We start from the raw sequence: 25,693 nt of genomic DNA, 5'->3' as shown, positions 1-25,693 counted from the left end.
GAGCTAACATTGATGTCTTAGCATTAAATGATTGAGTTAACCTTAGCTCAGAGATGCACCGTTAGAGAATACGTTCTAATATGTGCTACTTTTTGGACAGTGCCTTCTGAAAGTATTCAGACCCCTTGACTTTTTCCACTTTTTGTTATGTTACAGCCTTTCTCTAAAATGTATTAAAACATTTTTTTTTTAAATCCTCATCAATCTACACACAATACCCCATAATGACATCACAATACCCCATAATGACATCACAATACCCCATAATGACATCACAATACCCCATAATGACATCACAATACCCCATAATGACAAAGCAAAAACAGATTTGTAGATCGTTTTGCAAATTTATATTTAAAAAAATGTTTTATACTTTATCCCATTTTTATACAGTACCAGTCAAAAGTTTGGACACGCCTACTCATTCCAGGGTTTGTCTTTATTTAGACTATTTTCTACATTGTAGAATAATAATAATACTAATGAAGACATCAAAACTATGAAATAACACATGGAATCATGTAGTAACGAAAAAAGTGTTAAACAAATCTAAATATGACTCAAAATGTAATTCACTGAATGAGAGCTAGCTATTGAAACACTAATTGATATTTACAGTAGCTAGCTAGGCTATATATCAAGATAATTCTTATTGCAACTTTAATATTTCAAGTGCACTGTAAAACATATATTTATCTCATTTCAGTCTTTGGGAGCTAGATATATCTGTTTCTCTTCATCAGACAGCAGATCACGTTTTCACAAGAGGCTGTAGTTACATCGTAGATAAAAGCGGGCCATTGGCTGCCTACATCACCAGGGGTCTGTACGGGACCTCTGATTGGTTCCAAGTTTAGGAGTTCGGTAAGGTTGCCTGAGCAGACAGACAGACAGACCGTGTTAAAATATTATTTTTTATGAGAAGATGTGCAAGAATTGCAGGTGCCAACAAATGTTATAGTCATCATAACAATATTTGACTGTGCTATACAAAAAATCAGGATCCTCTCTCGACTGGGACCGATTAACTTCACTCTTTTTAGCTTCGGCCCACCACCTAATAATAAAAACTACAGAACAATGAGCCAGATGTTTCACCTGACGTATAAATGTGAGGCATCCGGTTGACGGTTTTCACTCCCAACCAAATGTGGTGATGAGAGGAAGCCCAGTGGTAGAAGATAGAGCAAGATGGATTCTGGCCGACATTCTGCTGATTTTCCCATCGATGAAACGTTTGATCTCAATACAGTTTTCTGTTTCCATAACTAGAACCTGTAACAAACAGAGTGGACTACGTTTTGAAGACATGACGTTTTGCCAAAGTTTCAAAGTAATTGCATTGTTTAGAAGGAGTGCAAGGGAGTATTGAGTTATTTCACACCGGTAAACTTCACAGAGTAGGCGTTCCCTAAAGGAAATATGCAAATAAATACTAGAATGCGCCAATAGGATCTCTCTTGCTCGTCCTTGTCTCTGCCCACTAGGATTAATTTGCTCCCATTGGAAACGACAGGCTCTGGTCTATCTGGGTTAGTTACACAAATCTTTGGACACACAGTCGGCGAAGAGCATGATGTGTTGCTGACGTTAGCCACCGAGCTAGTATAAGACCTATTATTATATATATTATAGGTAACCAGATCGTGACTACAACTAAGTTACTAAGTCTTTAACCACAGTTTAACATGTCTTCCTACCGTTTAACATGTCTAAAAATAAAATAGATACATTTTCTCAACTGCGTTACCCACTCCAGTCAGCAGATGGCGGTCTGAGACTTTAAGGCGATGCTGTTGGTGTGACGTATAATGTAGTGGACGGAACGCTTCTTTCAGCAGCAGCAACAGTTAGTCAGACACCTCCGTAGCTTGCTAGACAAAATAGACGAACCAATAAAGATCTTTAGACGCTTTAGTGTATATTAGCCACTGTGTTTTAAACCCACTTCTGTCGTCTACTAAGTTATCCGATTTAATGTCATATTTACGGTGTTGTTATTGGTCATCTAGTTAAGTTTTATTAAGTTAAGTTAGCATTTGCCTAGCTAGCTAACATCTCCGACCATGAGTTCACTGAGCTACTCTCCTCCCGTTAAAGAAGAGGAGGTCTCCTGGACGGAGAAAGAAGCTCTGGTGAAAGAGGAGGCTGTTACACTAGAAAAACAAGTAGAGGGTGAGGCTGTTTCAGTGAAAGAAGAGGAAGACTCGTTCAGAGTGAAAAAGGAGGATGAAGAGGGGGATGTTACAATAGAAAAACAAGTAGAGGGTGAGGCTGTTACAGTGAAAGAAGAAGAGAAAGACGTTTCAGTGAAAGAAGAGGAAGATGCGTTCAGAGTGAAAGAGGAGGAGGATGTTACAGTAAAAGAAGAGGGGGAGGAAGAGAAAGATGATGCAGTTTTTGGAGTGAAAGAGGAAGAGGAGGAGATGACTGTTACATCGAAAAAGGAGGAGGAAGAAGAGGAGGAAACTGGATATCTGGGCCCGGTTTCCCAAAGCCATCTTAATGCATCCAGTGGTTCTAACAATGAAGTTAGCCGTGAAATGGTTTTGAGAAACCGGGCCGTGATTACCACTAGTAAGTATTGTCTTAAATACAGAGGCACAAACTGCAGTTGTTGAACTGATGTCTGGTGTTAAAGGGGAAATCTGTAGTTTCTACATCCATATTTGGACTTTTAAATTATTTATTTATAGCCATTGATTCTTGAAGAATATAACACATGCCTCATGAGCTTAGTTCAACTGTTGTACCCCATCAGAACCCAAATAAGCTTTTTTTAATCCAATGTTTAGAAAAAATGTAAACCAACACTGTTTCGCCTCAACATGGTTAAAACTATAATGTTGATATCATGGATGGTCAGTCCTTGCATCCATAGGTCTGTCTATGAATTTGAGAGTAGTTACATTTCTCCAGTCCCATCCATCATCTTATTACCTAAACAATGGCGGAATGACAACTTTGTTATTGTTTCAACTGCAGATTGATGGATGTGGCTTTTTTAGAGGGACAGGTTTTAAATAGAAAAAAATGTCAGCCCAGAGACTTGGTTTGGTAAACAGCTGAGGGATGGGGGATGGAGAAATGTAACCACTCTCACATTCATAGAAAAAGCTATTGTAGGAACCATAACCCAACACCTAGTGACCTCATCAAGAAGTTCAGACATCTTGGCGTAACAGTTATAAGGTGTTGACTTGACAGTCGCTGGACCCAGGTTTGAGTTCAGCTCAGGGCCTCACCCTGAATTCACTACACTATGAATACAAGGACTGGCTGGCTATCCATGATGTCATAATGATAGTTTAACCAGGTTTCTAGGCTATATAGTATATTCTAGAATTCATCTATGATGTCATAATGACAGTTTAACCAGGTTTCTAGGCTGTATAGTATATTCTAGAATTCATCCATGATGTCATAATGATAGTTTAACCAGGTTTCTAGGATATATAGTATATTCTAGAATTCATCCATAATGTCATAATGACAGTTTAACCAGGTTTCTAGGCTATATAGTATATTCTAGAATTCATCCATGATGTCATAATGAGGCTATACAGTATTAGTTTACCAACAGTGGCGTTATACAAGCTCATGTTTTGGTTTCTGATGGGGAAATAGAGTTGAATCATTTGAGGCATTTATAAGTTCTGTTCTCTTCAAGAATCAACGGTTATATAGTAAATGGGTCTTTCTATAACTGACCCCATTCAGTCGACTATACACATTTTCTTACGTTACAGCCGTATTCTAAAATGGATTAAATCCATTTTTACCCCGTATCAATCTCCATAAAATACCTGATACATCACATTAACAGTATTCAGACCCTTTACTCAATACTGTTTTGAAGCACATTTGGCAGCGATTACAGCCTTGCGTTTTCTAGCCCTGAGTCTCTACTTTTATCCAATGTTAAAAACACCATTCCTAATGTCTCTACATAAGACAGGATCGAGCCGGTCGGTCACATGTGTGATCCATTACAGAAAGCTGGGTGTTTGTCGCAAGCCACTACTTCACAGGAGAGGCATTTGAACATAAAAAAAATGATTAAAAAATTATCAAAATGTCTCTTTTTTTGTCAGAAATTCCTCCTTGAACATGTGAACTTTCATGTGCTTTAATAACAAAGTCTTATGTTATCTGGAAATATAAATAAAATGTGATTTCACAAAGCTGTTTAGACATGGAGAAAATACAGAATGTAGCATAGCCATGATTGGTGGAGATGATGAGGGGGCTTGGACATTCACTAGAAAGAGAGTCCATTCTGTGATTGGTGGAGATGATGAGGGGGCTGGGACATTCACGAGAAAGAGTCCATTCTGTGATTGGTGGAGATGATGAGGGGGCTGGGACATTCACTAGAAAGAGAGTCCATTCTGTGATTGGTGGAGATGATGAGGGGGCTGGGACATTCACTAGAAAGAGAGTCCATTCTGTGATTGGTGGAGATGATGAGGGGACTGGGACATTCACTAGAAAGAGAGTCCATTCTGTGATTGGTGGAGATGATGAGGGGGCTGGGACATTCACGAGAAAGAGTCCATTCTGTGATTGGTGGAGATGATGAGGGGGCTGGGACATTCACTAGAAAGAGAGTCCATTCTGTGATTGGTGGAGATGATGAGGGGGCTGGGACATTCACTAGAAAGAGAGTCCATTCTGTGATTGGTGGAGATGATGAGGGGGCTGGGACATTCATGAGAAAGAGTCCATTCTGTGATTGGTGGAGATGATGAGGGGGCTGGGACATTCACGAGAAAGAGAGTCCATTCTGTGACTGGTGGAGATGATGAGGGGGCTGGGACATTCACGAGAAAGAGAGTCCATTCTGTGATTGGTGGAGATGATGAGGGGACTGGGACATTCACTAGAAAGAGAGTCCATTCTGTGACTGGTGGAGATGATGAGGGGGCTGGGACATTCACGAGAAAGAGAGTCCATTCTGTGATTGGTGGAGATGATGAGGGGGCTGGGACATGGTGAGATAAATACTGTTAATGGTTTTCCTAATGGGAGAACCTGGTGATATAATGTTCAGAGAATCCATTTAGACAATTTGGTGAAAGTATTCCCTTTCTAAATAATAAAAGACCAAAAGTAATCTGACACACTGCTTCGTGTTTCAGCAACTGTAATAATGTATTTATAGCCTAGAATCATCCACTATACTACTGTGGAAACAATAATACAAAATAAGTCTATTGTTGCTCACTTGACTGTCTTTTTAAGATAATTGTCAAATAAGTTTGTAAAAGCATTTAAACATTCATTAAGGATGTAAATTGTTGTACAACATCATGGGGATCACCTTTTAAGCTCAAATAAACAGTGGATTTCTGCTGTTGTGGGCCTTTAACCATCTGTCTGACTTTGTTGTTCACACAGGAGAGAGACATGACAATCGTGGATCCTCTGGGGAGCCTCAACAACATCATGAAGCTGACGAGGCAGAGAAGAGTCTCTCCACATCAGAACACCTCAAGAAACACCAGCGGAAACCCACAGGGAAGAAATCTCACCGCTGCTCTGTCTGTGGGAAGACTTACTCAAGATCAGATTCACTGAAGGCACACCAGAGAATTCACACAGGGAAGAAGTCTCACCACTGCTCTGACTGTGGGAAGACTTACTCAAGATCAGATTCACTAAAAGTACACCAGAAAAAACACATTGGAGAGAAACCTCACTGCTGCTCTAATTGTGGGAAGAGTTGCACCTCTTTAGCAACCCTAAAAATACACCAGAGAATCCATAGAAGAGAAAAACCATATAGTTGCTCTGATTGTGGGAAGTGTTTTGTTTTGTCAGGACATTTAAAATCACACCAGAGAACACACACAGGACAGAAACCTTATAGCTGTCATCTATGTGGGAGGAGTTTTAGGCACTTAAGCAGCCTGATAGTACACAAGAGAATACACACAGGAGAGAAACCTTACCAATGCTCTGACTGTGGGAAGAGTTTTGTTTCCTCAGGACTTTTAAAATCACACCAGAGAACACACACAGGAGAGAAACCTCATAGCTGTGATCAATGTGACAAGAGATACTCTGATAAAAGATCTCTGGTTAAACATCAGACAATTCATACATGAAGGAGTTGTTCAATGTGAGAAGAGTTTTACTGAATCTAGAGAGCTGACTTTGCACCAGAGAAAACACGGGAAATAAACTTTAACACTAGCTCTGACTGTGGGAAGAGTTTTGTTTAATCAGGACTTTTTAAAACTACACCAGAGAACACACACAGGAGAGAAACACCATAGCTGTGCTCAATGTGACAAGAGATACGTTATATCAATTTTTTAAAAATGTCACAATGCAATAGGAGTAGGATAATGATGTCATAGTGAAGAACCCCTAAATGTTTGTCCTGTTCTATTGATTTCAGCTGTGGATTGAAATGAAAGAGTTTACCAAAAAGTGTTGCGTTATGAAAAGAAAACTACGTTGTAGTTGAAAATATTTCGTTTTTTTTCAATGACTCGAAAACATCGTAATTTCAACGTACTTGCAGCCTATACACATGGACGAAGTATAATAAATTAGTTTATAATCAATTTTACTAACAATCTGACATCACTCCAGTATTTCTTGACAACATTCAAGCGCTAATTGTCTTTATTCCACTACTGAAGAAGCATGACTCAAATCACCTCATATTTCAAACATTCAGCCTGACAAAATATACATGTTTTATTATTCCATTCCTCACCATTAAGTGAAATATTGCCACTACATATTAATTAACAAAGGAGTGTACATTCGGTTTTTATATTTCATAATATTAGCATTTTTGTAACACTTAGTTGCGTAAATAATTATGATTAATAACTGAGTTTTTATTGGTACAATTATATTGTTTACTAACATTGTAGTAAAACAAGCTCATATTTCTGGTTGGATATTACATCCTATTCTTACTATTTTAATCCATGTCTTTTCCTCAGAGTGATCATTAGTCTTTCAGTTTTTATTGTTATTCTTTATTTATCCTTATGATTGTTGTGTAGTAAATATTACAGTTATTGTTATTCTTTATTTATCCTTATGATTGTTGTGTAGTAAACATTACAGTTATTCTTTATTTATCCTTATGATTGTTGTGTTGTAAACATTACAGTTATTCTTTATTTATCCTTATGATTGTTGTGTAGTAAATATTACAGTTATTGTTATTCTTTATTTATCCTTATGATTGTTGTGTAGTAAATATTACAGTTATTGTTATTCTTTATTTATCCTTATGATTGTTGTGTAGTAAACATTACAGTTATTCTTTATTTATCCTTATGATTGTTGTGTTGTAAACATTACAGTTATTCTTTATTTATCCTTATGATTGTTGTGTAGTAAATATTACAGTTATTGTTATTCTTTATTTATCCTTATGATTGTTGTGTAGTAAACATTACAGTTATTGTTATTCTTTATTTATCCTTATGATTGTTGTGTAGTAAATATTACAGTTGTTGTTCATTAGTCTTTCAGTTTTTATTGTCATTTTGTTTCCTGTTTGTTTGGTTGGAAATATTTCTGTTTTTATTTTCATAGTTTTTATTCATAGTTTTTTCCTCTGAAGCCCATTGTGTTGTATTCCATGTCTGAAATGTGCTGTATAAATAAAGCTTGATTTGATTTGAATATATTACCAAACAAATTAACCCAATTTCCAACTTTAACCAATCCAGTGCATTTTTTGTTGAATATGAAAAATGTTGAAATCAACAATACGTCAAAGGATTCAACTACTGGATCAAACAGATCAATCCCACTTTTCAAGCCTGCTGAAGGTGTGGTGGAGTGGTAAACACCACCCCCGGCTCTACCAGGGGCTTGAGGTGGTCTCCCACTGATCTGCTTATGTCATGTTCTGTGGCCTTGCCATTCCATTTCTTGACTGCCCCTGCAACACAGAAAGAAACACATATGGAGCATCTATGGCCTCAGTTACGCCTGGCACCTAAATGTGACTTCTGTCATCTGATCATTCCAAGCTGCATTAGCTCTGGATGCACAAAAATCACGATGTGCTGCATTAGGTTTAGATCTGCCAGGATGGGCATTGTGTTCGGAATTGCCAGAGTATCTGTGACCAACAGATCTGTATTCCCAAGGGGACATAAATATTTACCATCTAAACCATGTGTGACCTCTCACACCTCTGGCTGTAGAAGTGTCCTTCCTAACCAGTCCCTCAAAAGCTCTCAGACTGAGCTCCGCCCTCACTGGGTCTTCAGAGGAGAGGAAGGCTGAGGATGGAAGGATGAATGGATCAATCAGTCAACAAGTCAGTAATATAAAGAGGGTGTTGATCATCGGAAATGTCCATCTCCCACCCATGGAGAGACCTTTATACTGTATCCAGGGTTGGGTAGGCTACTTTCTAAATGTAATCTGTTAGTTACTAGTTACCTGTCTAAAAGTCTCATCAGTAACATAACTGTTGGATTCCCCAAACTCACTAATGTAATCGGATTACTTTTAGATGACTTTCTCCTCAAGAGGTTCAACTTAGTACCACAGTCATAAAATCTATAACCTTAACCACACTGCTAACCCTAATGGCTAACTGCTAACCCTAATGGCTAACTGCTAACCCTAATGGCTAACTGCTAACCCTAATGCCTACCTTGTCCCGGACTTTACCTTAAATAACCCTAACCTTTACCACACTGCTAACCCTAATGGCTAACTAACCCTTACCTTAAATAACCTTAACCATAACCACACTGCTAACCTTAATGGCTAACTGCTAACCCTAATGGCTAACTGCTAACCTTAATGCCTACCTTGTCCCAGACCTTACCTTATATTCATCATTGTGCTTTTGTAATTACAGGTGTTGCTATAATGTACAGATATTATAAAATTCCTTTCAGGATCAGTCAACAAGTCAGTTGATCAGTTTAAATGTCCATCTCCCATTAATGGAGAAGACCTGCAGTGCATTCGGAAAGTATTCAGACCCCTTGACTTTTTCCATATTTTGTTACATTACAGCCTTATTCTAAATTTGATTTAATAAAACATTTTCCTCATCAATCTACACACAATACCCCATAATAACATCACAATATCCCATAATGACATCACAATATCCCATAATGACATCACAATACCCCATAATGACATCACAATACCCCATAGTGACAAAGTGAAAACATGTTCTCGAAATGTTTGCAAATGTATTAAAAATAAAAAACAGAAAAAACGTATTTACATAAGTATTCAGACCCTTTTCTAAGAGACCTGAAATTGAGCTCAGGTGCATCTTGTTTCTATTGATCATCCTTGAGATGTTTCTACAACTTAATTGGAGTCCACCTGAGGTAAAGTCAATTGATTGGAAATTATTTAGAAAGGCACACACCTGTGCCACAGTTGAGAGTGCATGTCAGAGCAAAAAACCAAGCCATGGTAGGAGGAATCGTCCGTAGGGCTCTGAGACAGGATTGTGTCGAGGCACAGATCTGAAGAGGGTACCAACAAACTCCCAGTGGATCAGAAGTTTACATACACTCAATTAGTATTTGGTAGCATTGCCTTTAAATTGTTTAACTTGGGTCAAATGTTTCGGGTAGCCTTCCACAAGCTTCCCACAATAAGTTGGGTGAATTTTGGCCTATTCCTCCTGACAGAGCTGGTGTAACTGAGTCAGGTTTGTAGGCCTCCATGCTCGCACATGCTTTTTCGGTTCTGCCGACAAAATTTCTATAGGATTGAGGTAAGGGCTTTGTGATGGCCACTCCAACACCTTGACTTTGTTGTCCTTAAGCTATTTTACCACAACTTTGGAAGTATGCTTGGGGTCACTGTCCATTTGGAAGACCCTTTTGCGATCAAGCTTTAACTTCCTGACTGATGTCTTGAGATGTTGCTTCGATATATCCACATAATTTTCCTTCCTCGCGATGCCATCTATTTTGTGAAGTGCACCAGTCCTCCTGCAGCAAAGCACCCCCACAACATGATGCTGCCACCCCCGTGCTTCACGGTTGGGATGGTGTTCTTCGGCTTGCAAGCATCCCCCTTTTTCCTCCAAACATAACGATGGTCATTATGACCAAACAGTTCTATTTTTGTTTCATCAGACCAGGGGACACTTCTCCAAAAAGTACAATCTGTGTCCCCATGTGCAGTTGCAAACCATAGTCTGGCTTTTTTTATGGTGGTTTTGGAGCCGTGGCTTCTTCCTTGTCGAGCGGCCTTTCAGGTTATGTTGATATAGGACTTGTTTTACTGTGGATATAGATTATTTTATACCTGTTTCCTCCAGCATCTTCACAAGGTCCTTTGATGTTGTTCTGGGAATGATTTGCACTTTTCGCACCAAAGTACGTTCATCTCTGGGAGACAGAACACGTCTCCTTCCTGAGCGGTATGACAGCTGCATGGTCCCATGGTGTTTATACTTGCGGACTATTGTTTGTACAGATGAACGTGGTACCTTCAGGCGTTTGGAAATTGTTCCCAAGGATGAACCAGACTTGTGAAGGTCTACAATCTTTTTTCTGAGGTCTTGGCTGATTTCTTTTGATTTTCCCATGATGTCAAGCAAAGAAGCACTGAATTTGAAGGTAGGCCTTGAAATACATCCACAGATACACCTCCAATTGAATCAAATTATGTCAATTAGTCTATCAGATGCTTCTAAAGCCATGACATAATTTTCTGGAATTTTCCAAGCTGTTTAATGGCACAGTCAACTTAGTGTATGTAAACTTCTGACCCACTGGAATTGTGATACAGGGAATTACAAGTGAAATAATCTGTCTGTAAAGAATTGTTGGACAAATTACGTGTCATGCACAAAGTAGATGTCCTAACTGACTTGCCAAAAACTATAGTTTGTTAACAAGAAATTTGTGGAGTGGTTGAAACATGAGTTTTAATGACTCCTACGTGCATGTGTAACAGACGTGAAACGGCTAGCTTGTTAGCGGTGGTGCGCGCTAAATAGCGTTTCAATCGCTGACGTAACAATGCTTCGTGGGAGACTGTTGTTGATGTGTGCAGAGGGTCCCTGGTTCGCGCCCGGGTATGGGCGAGGGGACGGTCTAAAGTTATACTGTTACACTGGTATCGAGCATGGTGGCAACACAGTAAAGAGATTGACATGTGACCAGGCACCAATTACTTATAAATGTTTCAACTGTATTACCAACATAAAAAAAAACATTCTGCACTTGTCTCTCTACATCGGTCAGCTACATTAGTGAGCATAGTTAGTAGAATAATGAATGGTTTGGATGGTTTGGTAAGATTTTGGCACGTGTACTTTTAGAAGGTTAGTTTATATCCCAGGACAATTGAGCTAGCAACAGCAAGCTATCTAAATTGCCATGAATGTTTAATGTTTTTCGACCAGTCCCACAATTAATATAGTTGGTTCATTTTGATATTTCAAACTGCTGATCGAGTCTGGATGGACAAAATTAACATGCTCGTGACAAACGCGCCAGGGTCTTGTCAACATGTAAAACGTTAGCACACAAACTCGGTAGCACAGAGTAAATCAAATTTACTGTTTATATATAGTAGATCAATATGACGTTGTGCCTTGTAGGTAGTTTAGAAGATATCGGAAGTTAATAAATATGTAGTGTAATGAAACAACAGGACGCAGGTCTCGAACCCTCGACTTTCTAGCCCGAGCGCGCTATCGACTGTGCCGCAAACCGCTCTCGAGAAAACACAACAGTTTGCACATATAGGTAACCAGATTGTGACTGCTTCTACGTTACTAAGTCTTTAACCACACTGTGTTGTTACATTGGTGGGTAAAAACTCATGCTTCCTACCGATTAACTTTTTGTCTGAATATAAACTCGACATTTTACTCATCTGCGTTACCCACTCCAGTCAGCAGATGGCGGTCTGAGACTTTAAGGCGATGCTGTTGGTGTGACGTATAATCTAGTGGACGGAACGCTTCTTTCAACAGCGGCAACAGTTAGTCAGACACCTCGGTAGCTTGCTAGACAAAATAAACGAACCAATAAAGCTCTTTAGACGCTTTAGTGTATGTTAGACACTGTGTTTTAAACCCACTTCTATCGTCTAGTTAGTTATCCGATTTAATGTCATATTTACGATGTTATTGGTCTGCTCATGGCAATTTAGATTGCTGCTCATTCATTAGCCTAGCTAGCTAACATCCACGACCATGAGTTCACTAAGCTACTCTCCTCCTGCTAAAGAAGAGGAGGTCTGCTGGACGGAGAAAGAGGATATGTGGCTGAACGTTGTCGTAAAAGAGGAGAAAGAAGAGGAAGCTGTTACCGTGAAAGAAGAAGAGAAAGACGTTTCAGTGAAAGAAGAGGAAGACGCGTTCAGAGTGAAAGAGGAGGAGGATGTTACAGTAAAAGAAGAGGAGGAAGAGAAAGAGGAGGATGTCGTTTTTGGAGTGAAAGAGGAGGAGGGGGAGATGACTGTCACATCCAGAAAGGCGGAGGAAGAAGATGAGGGAACTGGATATCTGGGCCCTGTTTCCCAAACGCATCTTACGGCATCCAATGGTAACGATGAACTTAGCCATAAGATGGTTTTGGCAAACCGTTCCCTGATTAACACTAGTAAGTACTGTCTTAAATACAGAGGCACAAACTCTGCAGTTGTTGAACTGATGTGTGGCTATAAATGAGTAAATCTACAATTGCCTCATCCACTCATCCAGACCCATTGGCTTTTCCCTCATTATGTTATGTTACAGCCTTATTTTAAAACGGTTTAAATATATATATACACAATGACAAAAGAAAAACAGATTTTTAGACAATTTTGCAAAAAAAACAACAACGACTGAAATCACATTTAATTAAGTATTCAGACCCTTTCCTCAGTACTTTTATGGCAGCAATTACAGCCTTGAGGCTTCTTGGGTATGACACTACAAGCTTGGCACACTTTGGGGACTGTCTCCCATTGTTCTCTGCAAAGAAAAAAGTATTCAGGGTCGTTGTCCTGAAGCCACTCATGCGTTGTCTTGGCTGTGTGCTTAGAGTCGTTGTCCTGTTGGAAGGTGAACCTTCACCCCAGTCTGAGGTTCTGAGCGCTCTGGAGAAGATTTTCATCAAGGATCTCTCTGTACTCTGTACTTGCTCTGTTCATCTTACCCTCAATGCTGACTAGTTCCCTCAAGCCTGACTAGTCCTCCAGTTCCTGCCGCCATAGGGATGGTGCCAGGTTGGTGCCAGACGTGATGCTTGTCATTCAGGCCAAAGAGTTTCATCTAGGTTTCAACAGACCAGAGAATCTTGTTTCTCATGGTCTGAGAGTCAGGAAACAGGATGCACCTGATCTCAATTTAGGGTCTAAATACTTATGTAAATAAGGTATTCATGTTTTTTTATTTTAATAAATGTGCAAAAAAAAAAGTTTTTCATGTTGTCATTAGAGTGTATTGTGTGTAGATTAATGAGGAAAACATTTAATTTCATCCATTTTAGAATAAGGATGTAACGTAACAAAATGTGGAAAAAGTGGGTCTGAATACTTTCCAATTGCACTGTATATATTTATAGAAACAATGTGAACCAACACTGTATTTGTAAATTATTTATGTATAGCCATTGATTCTTCAAGAACATAACACATGCCTCATGAGCTTAGTTCAACTGTTGTACCCCATCAGAACCCCAAATAAACTTGTTTTACTCCAATGTTTAGAAACAATGTAAACCAACACTGTTTCGCCTCAACATGGTTAAAACTATAATGTTGATATCATGGATGGTCAGTCCTTGCATCCATCGGTCTGTCTATGAATTTGAGAGTAGTTACATTTCTCCAGCCCCATCCATCATCTTATTACCACAACCAAGATTGGTAGATTGTGGCTTTTTTTAAAGGGAAAACCTTGGATTTAAACAGCAACAAAATGTCAGCCATGAGACATGGTTTGGTAAACAGCTGAGGGATGGGGGCTGGAGAAATGTACAGTGAGGGAAAAATGCATTTGATCCCCTGCTGATTTAGTACATTTGCCCACTGACAAAGAAATGATCAGGCTATAATTTTAATGGTAGGTTTATTTGAACAGTGAGAGACAGAATAACAACAACAAAATCCAGAAAAACGCATGTCAAAAATTTTATAAATTGATTTTAATGAGGGAAATAAGTATTCGACTCCCTCACAATCAGAAAGGTTTCTGGCTCCCAGGTGTCTTTTATACAGGTAACGAGCTGAGATTAGGAGCACACACTTAAAGGGAGTGCTCTAATCTCAGTTTGTTACCTGTATAAAAGACACCTGTCCACAGAAGCAATCAATCAATCAGATTCCAAACTCTCCACCATGGCCAAGACCAAATAGCTCTCCAAGGATATCAGGGACAAGATTGTGGACCTACACAAGGCTGGAATGGGCTACAAGACCATCGCTAAGCAGCTTGGTGAGAAGGTGAACACAGTTGGTGCGATTATTCGCAAATGGAAGAAACACAAAAGAACTGTCAATCTCCCTCGGCCTGGGGCTCCATGCAAGATCTCACCTCGTGGAGTTGCAATGATCATGAGAAAGGTGAGGAATCAGCCCAGAACTACACGGGAGGATCTTGTCAATGATCTCAAGGCAGCTGGGACCATAGTCACCAAGAAAACAATTGGTAACACACTGAAATCCTGCAGCGCACGCAAAGGTCCCCCTGCTCAAGAAAGCACATATACATGCCCATCTGAAGTTTGCCAATGAACATCTGAATGATTCAGAGGACAACTGGGTGAAAGTGTTGTGGTCAGTTGAGACCAAAATGGAGCTCTATGGCATCAACACAACTCGCCGTGTTTGGAGGAGGAGGAATGCTGCCTATGACCCCCAAGAACACCATCCCCACCGTCAAACATGGAGGTGGAAACATTATGCTTTGTGGGTGTTTTCTGCTAAGGGGGCAGGACATCTTCACCGCATCAAAGGGACGATGGACGGGGCCATGTACCGTCAAATCTTGGGTGAGAACCTCCTCCCCTCAGCCAGGGCATTGAAAATGGGTCTTAGATGGATATTCCAGCATGACAATGACCCAAAACACACGGCCAAGGCAACAAAGGAGTGGCTCAAGAAGAAGCACATTAAGGTCCTGGAGTGGCCTAGCCAGTCTCCAGACCTTAATCCCATAGAAAATCTGTGGAGGGAGCTGAAGGTTTGAGTTGCCAAACGTCAGCCTTGAAACCTTAATGCCAGATGTGATTTCTGGCACAAAGACGACAGGAAGTCACCCATCGTCAGTCAGTATTATCAGCCAATAGGAAAGACTTTGTCCCCTTTCTGTTTGTCTACTCAACCCAGAGTGAAACCAAAACACCCCATGTAACCCATGGCAACCTGATGACTCAGAGTCACGTCATAAACAAGACGTCATAAACAAGTATAATGCCCACTGTGGGGGAAAACAACTGATATTCACCATCTGGGACCATTCAACAGTCTAGATTTACCAGGTTATTACTTCTAAATAAACTGTTCACCATCTGGGACCATTCAACAGTCTAGATTTACCAGGTTATTACTTCTAAATAAACTGTTCACCATCTGGGACCATTCAACAGTTTAGATTTACCAGGTTATTACTAAATAAACTGTTCACCATCTGGGACCATTCAACAGTCTAGATTTACCAGGTTATTACTAAATAAACTGTTCACCATCTGGGACCGTTCAACAGTCTAGATTTACCAGGTTATTACTGCTAAATAAACTGTTCACCATCTGGGACCATTCAGCAGTCTAGATTTACCAGGTTATTACTAAATAAACTGTTCACCATCTGGGACCATTCAACAGTCTAGATTTACCAGGTTATTACTAAATAAACTGTTCACCATCTGGGACCATTCAACAGTCTATATTTACCAGGTTATTACTTCTAAATAAACTGTTCACCATCTGGGACCATTCAACAGTCTAGATTTACCAGGTTATTACTAAATAAACTGTTCACCATCTGGGACCATTCAACAGTCTAGATTTACCAGGTTATTACTAAATAAATTGTTCACCATCTGGGACCATTCAACAGTCTAGATTTACCAGGTTTACCAATGTAAACCAACACTGTATAGCCTCAACATGGTTGAACCTATAATGTTGATATCATGGATGGTCAGTCCTTGCATCCATAGGTCTGTCTATGAATTTGAAAGTAGTTACATTTCTCCAGCCCCATCCATCAGTTTTCCCCACGGTGGTGAATTAGTGAATAGACACAGAGCTTAATGTGAGTTTCCTTCAGTAGCTCTCCTGATCTTGATCTGATAATGTGTGGTAATATTCACATTATACATAACTAGTGGTTTCCTCATTACCAGATATACTACATCCATAACTAGTGGTTTCCTCATTACCAGATATACTACATCCATAACTAGTGGTTTCCTCATTACCAGATATACTACATCCATAACTAGTGGTTTCCTCATTACCATATATACTACATCCATAACTAGTGGTTTCCTCATTACCAGATATACTACGTCCATAACTAGTGGTTTCCTCATTAGCAGATATACTACATCCATAACTAGTGGTTTCCTCATTAGCAGATATACTACATCCATAACTAGTGGTTTCCTCATTAGCAGATATACTACATCCATAACTAGTGGTTTCCTCATTACCAGATATACTACATCCATAACTAGTGGTTTCCTCATTACCAGATATACTACATCCATAACTAGTGGTTTCCTCATTACCAGATATGCTACATCCATAACTAGTGGTTTCCTCATTAGCAGATATACTACATCCATAACTAGTGGTTTCCTCATTACCAGATATGCTACATCCATAACTAGTGGTTTTCTCATTAGCAGGGAAGAGTTTCTGCAACCAAATTGTGTGTGCATCGGCCCTCGTGGCGAAATTTTAGCAAACACAGAGTGGGGCCTATATTGGTGATCAAAGTCGTCTGGCACACTGCTTAGGATTTCAGCAACTTTAAAAACGCATTTCTAGCCTAAAATCATCCACTTTACTACTAAGGTGAAGAAAAAAAAATTCTGTCTGACTTTGTTTTTGTTGTTCACACAGGAGAGAGACGTGACGATCGTGGATCCTCTGGGGAGCCTCAACAACATCATGAAGCTGAAGAGGCAGAGGAGAGTTTTTCCGCATCAGAACATCTCAATAAACAGAAGCGGAAACGCACAGGGAAGAAACCTCACCGCTGCTCTGACTGTGGGAAGAGATTCACATCTTCAGCAGACCTCAAAAGACATCAGAGAATCCATACAGGAGAGAAACCTTATAGCTGTGATCAATGTGGGAAGAGATTTACTGATCTAAGCAGCCTGAAAAGACACCAAAGAATTCACACGGGAGAGAAACCTTATAGCTGCACTGACTGTGGGAAGAGTTTTAATGTTCCAAGCAGCCTGAAAACACACCAAAGAATTCACACGGGAGAGAAACCTTATAGCTGTGATCAATGTGGGAAGAGTTTTGTTTCATCTAGCCAGCTGACTTTACACCAGAGAACACACACAGGAGAGAAATGTTATAGCTGTGATCAATGTGGGAAGAGTTTTGTTTCATCTAGCCAGCTGACTGCACACCAGAGAACACACACAGGAGAGAAATTGTATAGCTGTGATCAATGTGGGAAGAGATACTCTGGTAAAAGATCTCTGATTAGACATCAGAAAATACATGAAGGAGTTGTTCCATGATACCAATAAAATGTCATAATGTAGAACCCTAAATGTTTGCCCCCTGATCTATTGATTTCATCATGATATGGATATTAGCCTCATCAGGGGAAAAATCCAGGTTCTGAAATGAAAGAGTACTATTTATGTGATTAACAACTAGTGTTGCGTTACACTTACCTCCACTTGAATCAAAATGCAACTCTTCAAAATGTAGCAAGCTGTTTACCACAAGTTGTCCTCTAACCAGTGATGTACACATTAAACCCAGATTCCATGTGGTTTTAGAGCTGTTCGTTTAATCAGGATGTGCAACCTCATCTCCTCCCTCTCTCGTGCAATTGATTTCAACGTGATTTCGATATGAGTGATGACAAATAAGTGTTGCATTTCTCTTCGTTCTGGGGACCATCACTCCGAAATGTAGCTGACTGTCTTCTGCAGATTATCTAACCAGTGAGATAAAAGATGTTAAAATTCCAAAATATATCTCCCATTTCCACGTGTTATTTTAGTTGTTAGTTTCAACAGCAGTTTCAACCTGATTTCCCCCCAGTAGATTTATTGCCAGTTGTCAAAACAGCGTTTTTGGTGCTTATAAGGAGCTCGTTTAAAAAAGAAGATTTGTTTCACACTTTGTTGGTTACTACATTCCATATGCATTATTTCATAGTTGTGATGTCTTAATTATTATTCTACAATGTAGAAAATAGTTAAAATTAAGAAAAACCCTTGAATGAGTAGTGTGTGTGTCCAACTTTTGACTGGTACTGTATGTCTGAACTATCAAATCAAATTGTATTGTTTATTTGTCACATGCGCCGAATACAACAGTGAAATGTTTATATTTCGATGAACTCACAACATTCAGACATTTGTGTTACTGTCGTCAATAGAAAGTCCTCACAAACAGTCGTCTTCTCCCTTCGGACAACGACAACACTCTGACCTGAGTGGGCGGGTGTAGTGTCCAGATGCGCATTTCGAAGCGCTCTGATTGGTTGGGAATTGCAGGGCTATGATGGGTGAGGGATAATTTAGGTAGGCTGAGCAGCCAATCTAACGGGACTGTGAGGGGACGTTAGGGGAAATTGAAGGGACTGTGAGGGGACGTTAGGTAGAGAGGAGAGGAGCAGGATGTACTTTTTACTCACTACCAAATATGGCGATGAGAGGAAGCCCAGTGAAAGATGAGTGGGAGATGATAGAGTGAAATTGATTTTGTCCAAACATTCTGCACATTTTCTCATCGATGAAACGTTTGATCTCAATACAGTTTTCTGTTTCCATAACTAGAATCTGCAACAAACAGAGTGTACTACGTTTTGCGTTAAAATGGCGTTAAAAGGAGTGCAAGGGCGAATTGAGTTATTGCACGACCACACTTTACGCAGTTGCTTTTACTCAACATTTTACTCAACTGCGTTACCCCCTCCAGTCAGCAGATGGCGGTCTGGGAATTTAAGGCGATGCTGCTGGTGTGACGTATAATGTAGTGGACGGAACGCTTCTTTCAACAGCAGCAACAGTTAGTCAGACACCTCGGTTGCTTGATAGACAAAATAGCCAAACCAATATAGCTCTTTAGACGCTTTAGTGTATATTAGCCACTGTGTTTTAAACCCACTTCTGTCGTCTAGTTAGTTATCCAATTTAATTTCATATTTGCGGTGTTGTTATTAGTCAGCTTGCGCCTGGTTAAGTTAGCATTAGCCCAGCTAGCTAACATCCCCGACCATGTGTTCACTAAGCTACTCTCCTCTTGATAAAGAAGAGGTCTGCTGGACGGAGAAAGATGCTCTCGTGAAAGAGGAGGGGGAAGAGGAAGCTGTTACAATACAAAAACAAGTAGAGGGTGAGACTGTTACCGTGAAAGAAGAAGAGAAAGACGTTTCCGTTAAAGACGAGGAAGACTCGTTCAGTGTGAAAGAGGAGGAGGATGTTACAGTAAAAGAAGAGAAAGAGGAGGATGCTGTTTTTGGAGTGAAGGAGGGAGAGATGACTGTCACACTGAAAAAGGAGGAAGAAGAGGAGGAAACTGGATATCTGGGCCCGGTTTCCCAAACGCATCTTAAGGTGTCCGATGGTTCTAATGATGAACTTAGCCGTAAAATGGTTTTGAGAAACCGTTCCTCGATTAACACTAGTAAGTACTGTCTTAAAAACAGAGGCACAAACTTTGCAGTTGTTGAACTGATGAGTGGTGTTAAAGGGGAAATATGCAATTGCTACATCCATATTTTCACTTTTAAATTATTGATGTATTGCCAGTGGTCAGTCCTTGCATCCAGTCAGTCCTTGGCATAACAGTTATAAGGCGTTGGCTTGACAGTCGCTGGGCCCAGGTTTGAGTTCAGCTCAGGGACTCACCCTGAATTCCCTACACTATGAATACAAGGACTGGCTATCCATGAGGTCATAATGATAATTTAACCAGGTTTCTAGGATATATAGTATATTCTAGAATTCATCCATGATGTCATAATGATAGTTTAACCAGGTTTCTAGGCTATATAGTATATTCTAGAATTCATCCATGATGTCATAATGAGGCTATACAGTGTTTGTTTATGAACAATGGTGTTTAACGAGCTTATGTTTTGGTTTCTGATGGGGGAAATACAGTTGAAACATTTGAGGCATTTCTAAGTTCTATTCTTCAGTAGTCAATGGCTATTATGATGTCATAATGATATAATGTCTGACCCCACTTGGTCATCTGGTTGATTGTTTGGTCGACAAGCTGTTGGTTGACCAAGATTGTTTTTGTCCCAACAGTCTCTAATATGTCCAGCGTGTACGTACGGTCACTGTTACGACGCCGTCGATGCACTTATTAATGAAGCCGTTGACTGATGTGGTAAAATCCTAAAGGCCACCGGATGAATCCCTGAACATATTCCATTCTGTGCTAGTGAAGCAGTCCTGACGCTTAGCAACCGCTTCATCGGACCACTTCCTTATTGAACCTGTACTTCCTGTTTCCGTTTTGACTTATAATCAGGAGGATACAGTTATGTTGATATTTACCAGATGGAGGCTGAGGGAGGGGCTTTGTATGTGTCTCTGTGTGTGGAGTAAAGGTCGATCTAGAGGCCCCCCCCCCCCCCCCTAGTTGCACAGGTAGAAATAACATCAAATAGATTTCTGTTTTCCTGCATTAAAATCACCGGAGTGGCCCCTGGATGAGTGTTTTCTTGTTTGCTTATGGCCCTATACAACGCGTTGAGTTTGGTGTTAGTGCCAGCATTAGTTTGTGGTGGTAAATAGACAGCTAAGAAAAATACAGATGTAAACTCTCTTGGTAAATAGTCTGGTCCACACATACAATGAGGTATGAGCAGGTGAGCAGAACCTCAAATCAAATCAAATCATCAAAATCAAATCAAATCAAATTTATTTATATAGCCCTTCGTACATCAGCTGATATCTCAAAGTGCTGTACATAAACCCAGCCTAAAACCCCAAACAGCAAGCAATGCAGGTGTAGAAGCACTGTCTCAAGAGGTTATAATAATAATGGAGATGGTACACCATACAAATACAACTCAGGTGAGCAGAACCTCAAGAAGTTATAATAATAGTGGAGAGGGTACACCATACAAATTAAACTCAGGTGAGCAGAACCTCAAGAGGTTATAATAATAGTGGAGATGGTCCACCATACAAATTAAACTCAGGTGAGCAGAACCTCAAGAGGTTATAATAATAGTGGAGATGGTACACCATACAAATTAAACTCAGGTGAGCAGAACCTCAAGAGGTTATAATAATAGTGGAGATGGTACACCATACAAATTAAACTCAGGTGAGCAGAACCTCAAGAGGTTATAATAATAGTAGAGATGGTCCACCATACACATACAACTCAGAATAATAAATACACAACACTTAAAAAAAAAAGTTTATTTAACTAGGCAAGATGTTTACCTTGTCAGCTCGGGGATTCGATCTAGCAACCTTTCGGTTACTGGCCCAACGCTCTAACCACTAGGCTACCTTCCGCCCCATCAGATCCTTTGAGTAACTTTGGTTATGATATGAACAAATTCATCTAACCTGAAAGCATATTTTTTCTGCCCTTTGGACCAGGACATGTAATGTCCATGGTCTCTTCATTTAATGTCTGTGGTCTCTTCATTGCAAAAGTCCTGATCTTACAAACTGGGGCGGCAGGGTAGCCTAGTGGTTAGAGCGTTGGACGAGTAACCAGAAGGTTGCAAATTCAAATCACTCATCCTTACAAGGTTCAAATCAGTCGTTCTGCCCCTGAACAGGCAGTTAACCCACTGTTCCTAGGCCGTCATTGACAATAAGAATCTGTAACTGACATGCCGAGTTAAATAAAGGTTAAATAAAGAATATATAAGCCTGGTCTAGATATTGTTTTGACCTTCTTGTGTTCTAGGTTTTTCCTAATTGTAATCTACTTGAAGTTAATAAAGTATTTTATTGTTGACATCTTTGTTTTTTTAGGCCTCACTGCTTTATCACATGGCCACATTCTCATGTTCCAATGTGAACTCTTTGAGAGATGGGCGGGTCTAAGGCTCTAGAGGGTGTGAAGGATGATAAATGGGCGTGAACAAAGAGCAGCACTGAAGATATACAACAATAGACAATGTAGTAATGATAATGGTTTGCCTAATGGGGGAGCCTGGTGAGATAAATACTGTTAATGGTTTGCCTAATGGGGGAACCTGGTGAGATAAATACTGTTAATGGTTTGCCTAATGGGGGAACCTGGTGATATAATGTTCAGAGAATCCATTTAGGCAATTTGGTGAAAGTATTCCTTTTCTAAATATATGTTTCCCAATGATTAATGTAGAGCAAGTGTGAAAACCACAGAAACCTTTGGAATGCCCTTTTGTCCTGAATGGGATTCTAAGTGTAATTTAAAAAAAAATCTACATTACTTCCTCATGTTTCCTCCAATCACAGTTTATGATACCATGTAGAAGCTCTGAGTCATTACTTCCTCATGTTTTCCTCCAATCACAGTTTATGATACCATGTAGAAGCTCTGAGTCATTACTTCCTCATGTTTCCTCCAATCACAGTTTATGATACCATGTAGAAGCTCTGAGTCATTACTTCCTCATGTTTCCCCCAATCACAGTGTATGATACCATGTAGAAGCTCTGAGTCATTACTTCCTCATGTTTCCTCCAATCACAGTGTATAATACGCCATTTAGAAGCTCAGTCTGTACTTTTATCCAATGTATGAAATAAACACCAGTTAAAAGGTTGCTACATAAGACTGAATAGAGACGGCGGGTCACATATTTGGTTGTGAAATAAAGTTGTAAAATACCTATTTTGGATGCAGAAGTTGTTAGCTTGAATGCTAAACGCTCATTGACAAAGGCTGGTAGCAAAGCTGTTAGCTTGAATGCTAAACGCTCATTGACAGGCTGGTAGCAAAGCTAGCCAATGAGCATTTTACTGGTTGAAGTTGAAGTGTTTTTTTAAAGTATAAAGCAGTTGATTTGCAACAATGACACAAACATTATTATATATATATTATATATATATATATATATATTATATACCTTAACATTACCTTAGCTCAAATAAACAATGGATTTCTGCTGTTGTGGGCCTTTAACCATCTGTCTGATTTTGTTGTTCACACAGGAGAGAGACAGAACTACCGTGGATCCTCTGGGGAGCCCCAACTACATCGCGAAGCTGACGAGGCAGAGAAGAGTCTCTCCACTTCAGAACATCTCAAATTCCAGCAGAGACCCACAGGAATGAAACCTCACCACTGCTCTGTCTGTGGGAAGAGTTACTCAAGATCAGATTCACTAAAAGCACACCAGAGAATTCACACTGGAGAGAAACCTTATAGCTGTTCTCAATGTGGGAAGAGTTTTACTACATCTAGCCGTCTGACTATACACCAGAGAACACACACAAGAGATAAATCTTTCCACTGCTCAGACTGTGGGAAGAGTTACTCAAGATCAGAGTCACTAAACACACACCAGAAAATTCACACTGGAGAGAAACCTTATAGCTGTTCTCAATGTGGGAAGAGTTTTACTACATCTAGCCGTCTGACTACACACCAGAGAACACACACAGGAGAGAAATCTTTCCACTGCGCAGACTGTGGTAAGAGTTTTCTGATATCAGGACATTTAAAATCACACCAGAGGATACACACAGGAGAGAAGCCTTATAGCTGTGATCAATGTGGGAAGAATTTTAGTCACTTAAGCAGCCTGATAGTTCACCAGAGAACACACACAGGAGAGAAACCTTATAGCTGTGATCAATGTGGGAAGAGTTTTACTCAGTCTAGTCAGCTGACTAGACACCAGAGAACACACACAGGAGAGAAATATTTTAGCTGTGATCAATGTGGGAAGACTTTTACTGAGCCTGGTAACTTGACTAAGCATCAGAGAACACACACAGGAGAGAAACCATATAGCTGTGATCAATGTGGGAAGAGTTTTACTGAGTCTGGTAACTTGACTAAGCACCAGAGAAGACACACAGGAGAGAAGTCACATAGTTGTGATCAATGTGACAAGAGATACTCTGATAATCGATCTCTTATTAAACATCAGAAAATACATGAAGGAGTTGTTTCATGATATCAATGAAATAATGTCACAATGTAGAATGTTTTAACATTGTAGTAGGAGTGTTCTAATGATGTCACAATGTACAATGTTTTAACATTGTAGTAGGAGTGTTCTAATGATGTCACAATGTAGAATGTTTTAACATTGTAGTAGAAGTATTTTAATGATGTCACAATGTAGAATGTTTTAACATTGTAGTAGGAGTGTTCTAATGATGTCACAATGTAGAATGTTTTAACATTGTAGTAGGAGTATTCTAATGATGTCATAATGTAGAATGTTTTAACATTGTAGTAGGAGTATTCTAATGATGTCACAATGTAGAATGTTTTAACATTGTAGTAGGAGTATCTTAATGATGTCACAATGTAGAACCCTAAACGTTTGTCCCCTGTTCTATTGATTTCAGCATGATATGGATATTAGACTCATCGGGGGAAAAATCCAGGTTCTGAATTGAAAGAGTACTATTTATTTGATTAACAATAAAAGGAGTTGTTACCACATTGGCACTATTTTAGTTTTTTTAATCATCTTATGTTTGTTGTGTAGTAAATATTTCCGTTTTTATTTCCATTGTTTTTATTCGTACATGTCTGAAATGTGCTGTATAAATAAATCTTGATATATATTTTCAAATTGCAAAACAAATTAACCCAATGACCGACTTCAACGAATCCAGTGGATTTTTTGTTGAAAAGGAAAAATGTTGAAATCAACAATATGTCAAAGGATTTAACTCCTGAAAAACTGAATCAAACAGATCAATCCCACTTTTCCAGCCTGCTGAAGGCGTGGTGGAGTGGTAAACACCACCCCCGGCTCTACCAGGGGCTTGAGGTGGTCTCCCACAGATCTGCCTATGTCATGATCTGTGTCCTTGCCGTTCCATTTCTTGACTGCCCCTGACACACAAAAAGAAATACATTTAGTAATATTATATAAAACTCTCAAAGTAATGGATATGGAGCATCTATGGCCTCAGTTACACCTGGCACCTAAATGTGACTTCTGTCATCCGATCACTCCAAGCTGCATTAGGTTCAGATCTACTAGGATGGGCGTTGTGTTCGGAATTTGAGTCTGGCCACTGAATATGACAGTCTGGACGCAGTCAGGCCACCATGTCAGCATAACCAATGTAAAGAGATGGGGTGAATGAGTGGCGGAAAAGTATGTTTTACACAATATCAGTGGTCAATTTGTACTAATGTAAATAAACATGGATGATGGAACATATTCCCTTCTGCTGATGTGATGAACCGCTAAGGGGACATAAATATTTACCATCTGTGACCTCTCACCTCTCTGGCTGTAGAAGTGTTCTTCCTAACCAGTCCCTCAACAGCTCTCTGACTGAGCTCCACCCTCACTGGGTCTTCAGAGGAGAGGAAGGATGAGGAGGGATGGAAGGATGAATGGA

The 25,693-nt window shown here is 39.7% G+C and overlaps 2 protein-coding genes across 2 annotated transcripts; both read left to right on the top strand.

The window, feature by feature from the left end:
- The first annotated feature begins 1,764 nt into the window (after positions 1-1,764).
- LOC110500803 (uncharacterized) lies at positions 1,765-7,684 on the top strand. Its single transcript, XM_090194694.1, has 2 exons — positions 1,765-2,577; positions 5,401-7,684. The coding sequence occupies exons 1-2, from the start codon at positions 2,067-2,069 to the stop codon at positions 6,108-6,110; spliced, it is 1,221 nt and encodes a 406-aa protein (XP_090050820.1). The 5' UTR covers positions 1,765-2,066; the 3' UTR covers positions 6,111-7,684.
- Positions 7,685-11,950: 4,266 nt separating this feature from the next.
- On the top strand, positions 11,951-24,909 carry LOC118940202 (uncharacterized). The gene is made up of 4 exons (XM_090194557.1): positions 11,951-12,593; positions 17,050-17,684; positions 19,389-19,812; positions 23,309-24,909. The coding sequence occupies exons 1-4, from the start codon at positions 12,185-12,187 to the stop codon at positions 24,277-24,279; spliced, it is 2,439 nt and encodes an 812-aa protein (XP_090050683.1). The 5' UTR covers positions 11,951-12,184; the 3' UTR covers positions 24,280-24,909.
- The last annotated feature ends 784 nt before the right edge of the window (positions 24,910-25,693 follow it).

The sequence above is a fragment of the Oncorhynchus mykiss genome, chromosome 13, assembly GCF_057628025.1.
Source record: "Oncorhynchus mykiss isolate SJ-2025 chromosome 13, ASM5762802v1, whole genome shotgun sequence".
NCBI lineage: Eukaryota > Metazoa > Chordata > Actinopteri > Salmoniformes > Salmonidae > Oncorhynchus > Oncorhynchus mykiss.
The sequence above is the reverse complement of the archived record's forward strand: the minus strand, read 5'-3'. Positions and strand labels throughout refer to the sequence as shown.

Coding starts and splice junctions, on each gene's coding strand:
- LOC110500803 (XM_090194694.1), top strand. CDS start 2,067: ATGAGTTCACTGAGCTACTCTCCTCCCGTTAAAGAAGAGGAGGTCTCC. Junction 2,578..5,400: donor CCGGGCCGTGATTACCACTA/GTAAGTATTGTC, acceptor TTGTTCACACAG/GAGAGAGACATGACAATCGT.
- LOC118940202 (XM_090194557.1), top strand. CDS start 12,185: ATGAGTTCACTAAGCTACTCTCCTCCTGCTAAAGAAGAGGAGGTCTGC. Junction 12,594..17,049: donor CCGTTCCCTGATTAACACTA/GTAAGTACTGTC, acceptor TTGTTCACACAG/GAGAGAGACGTGACGATCGT. Junction 19,813..23,308: donor CCGTTCCTCGATTAACACTA/GTAAGTACTGTC, acceptor TTGTTCACACAG/GAGAGAGACAGAACTACCGT.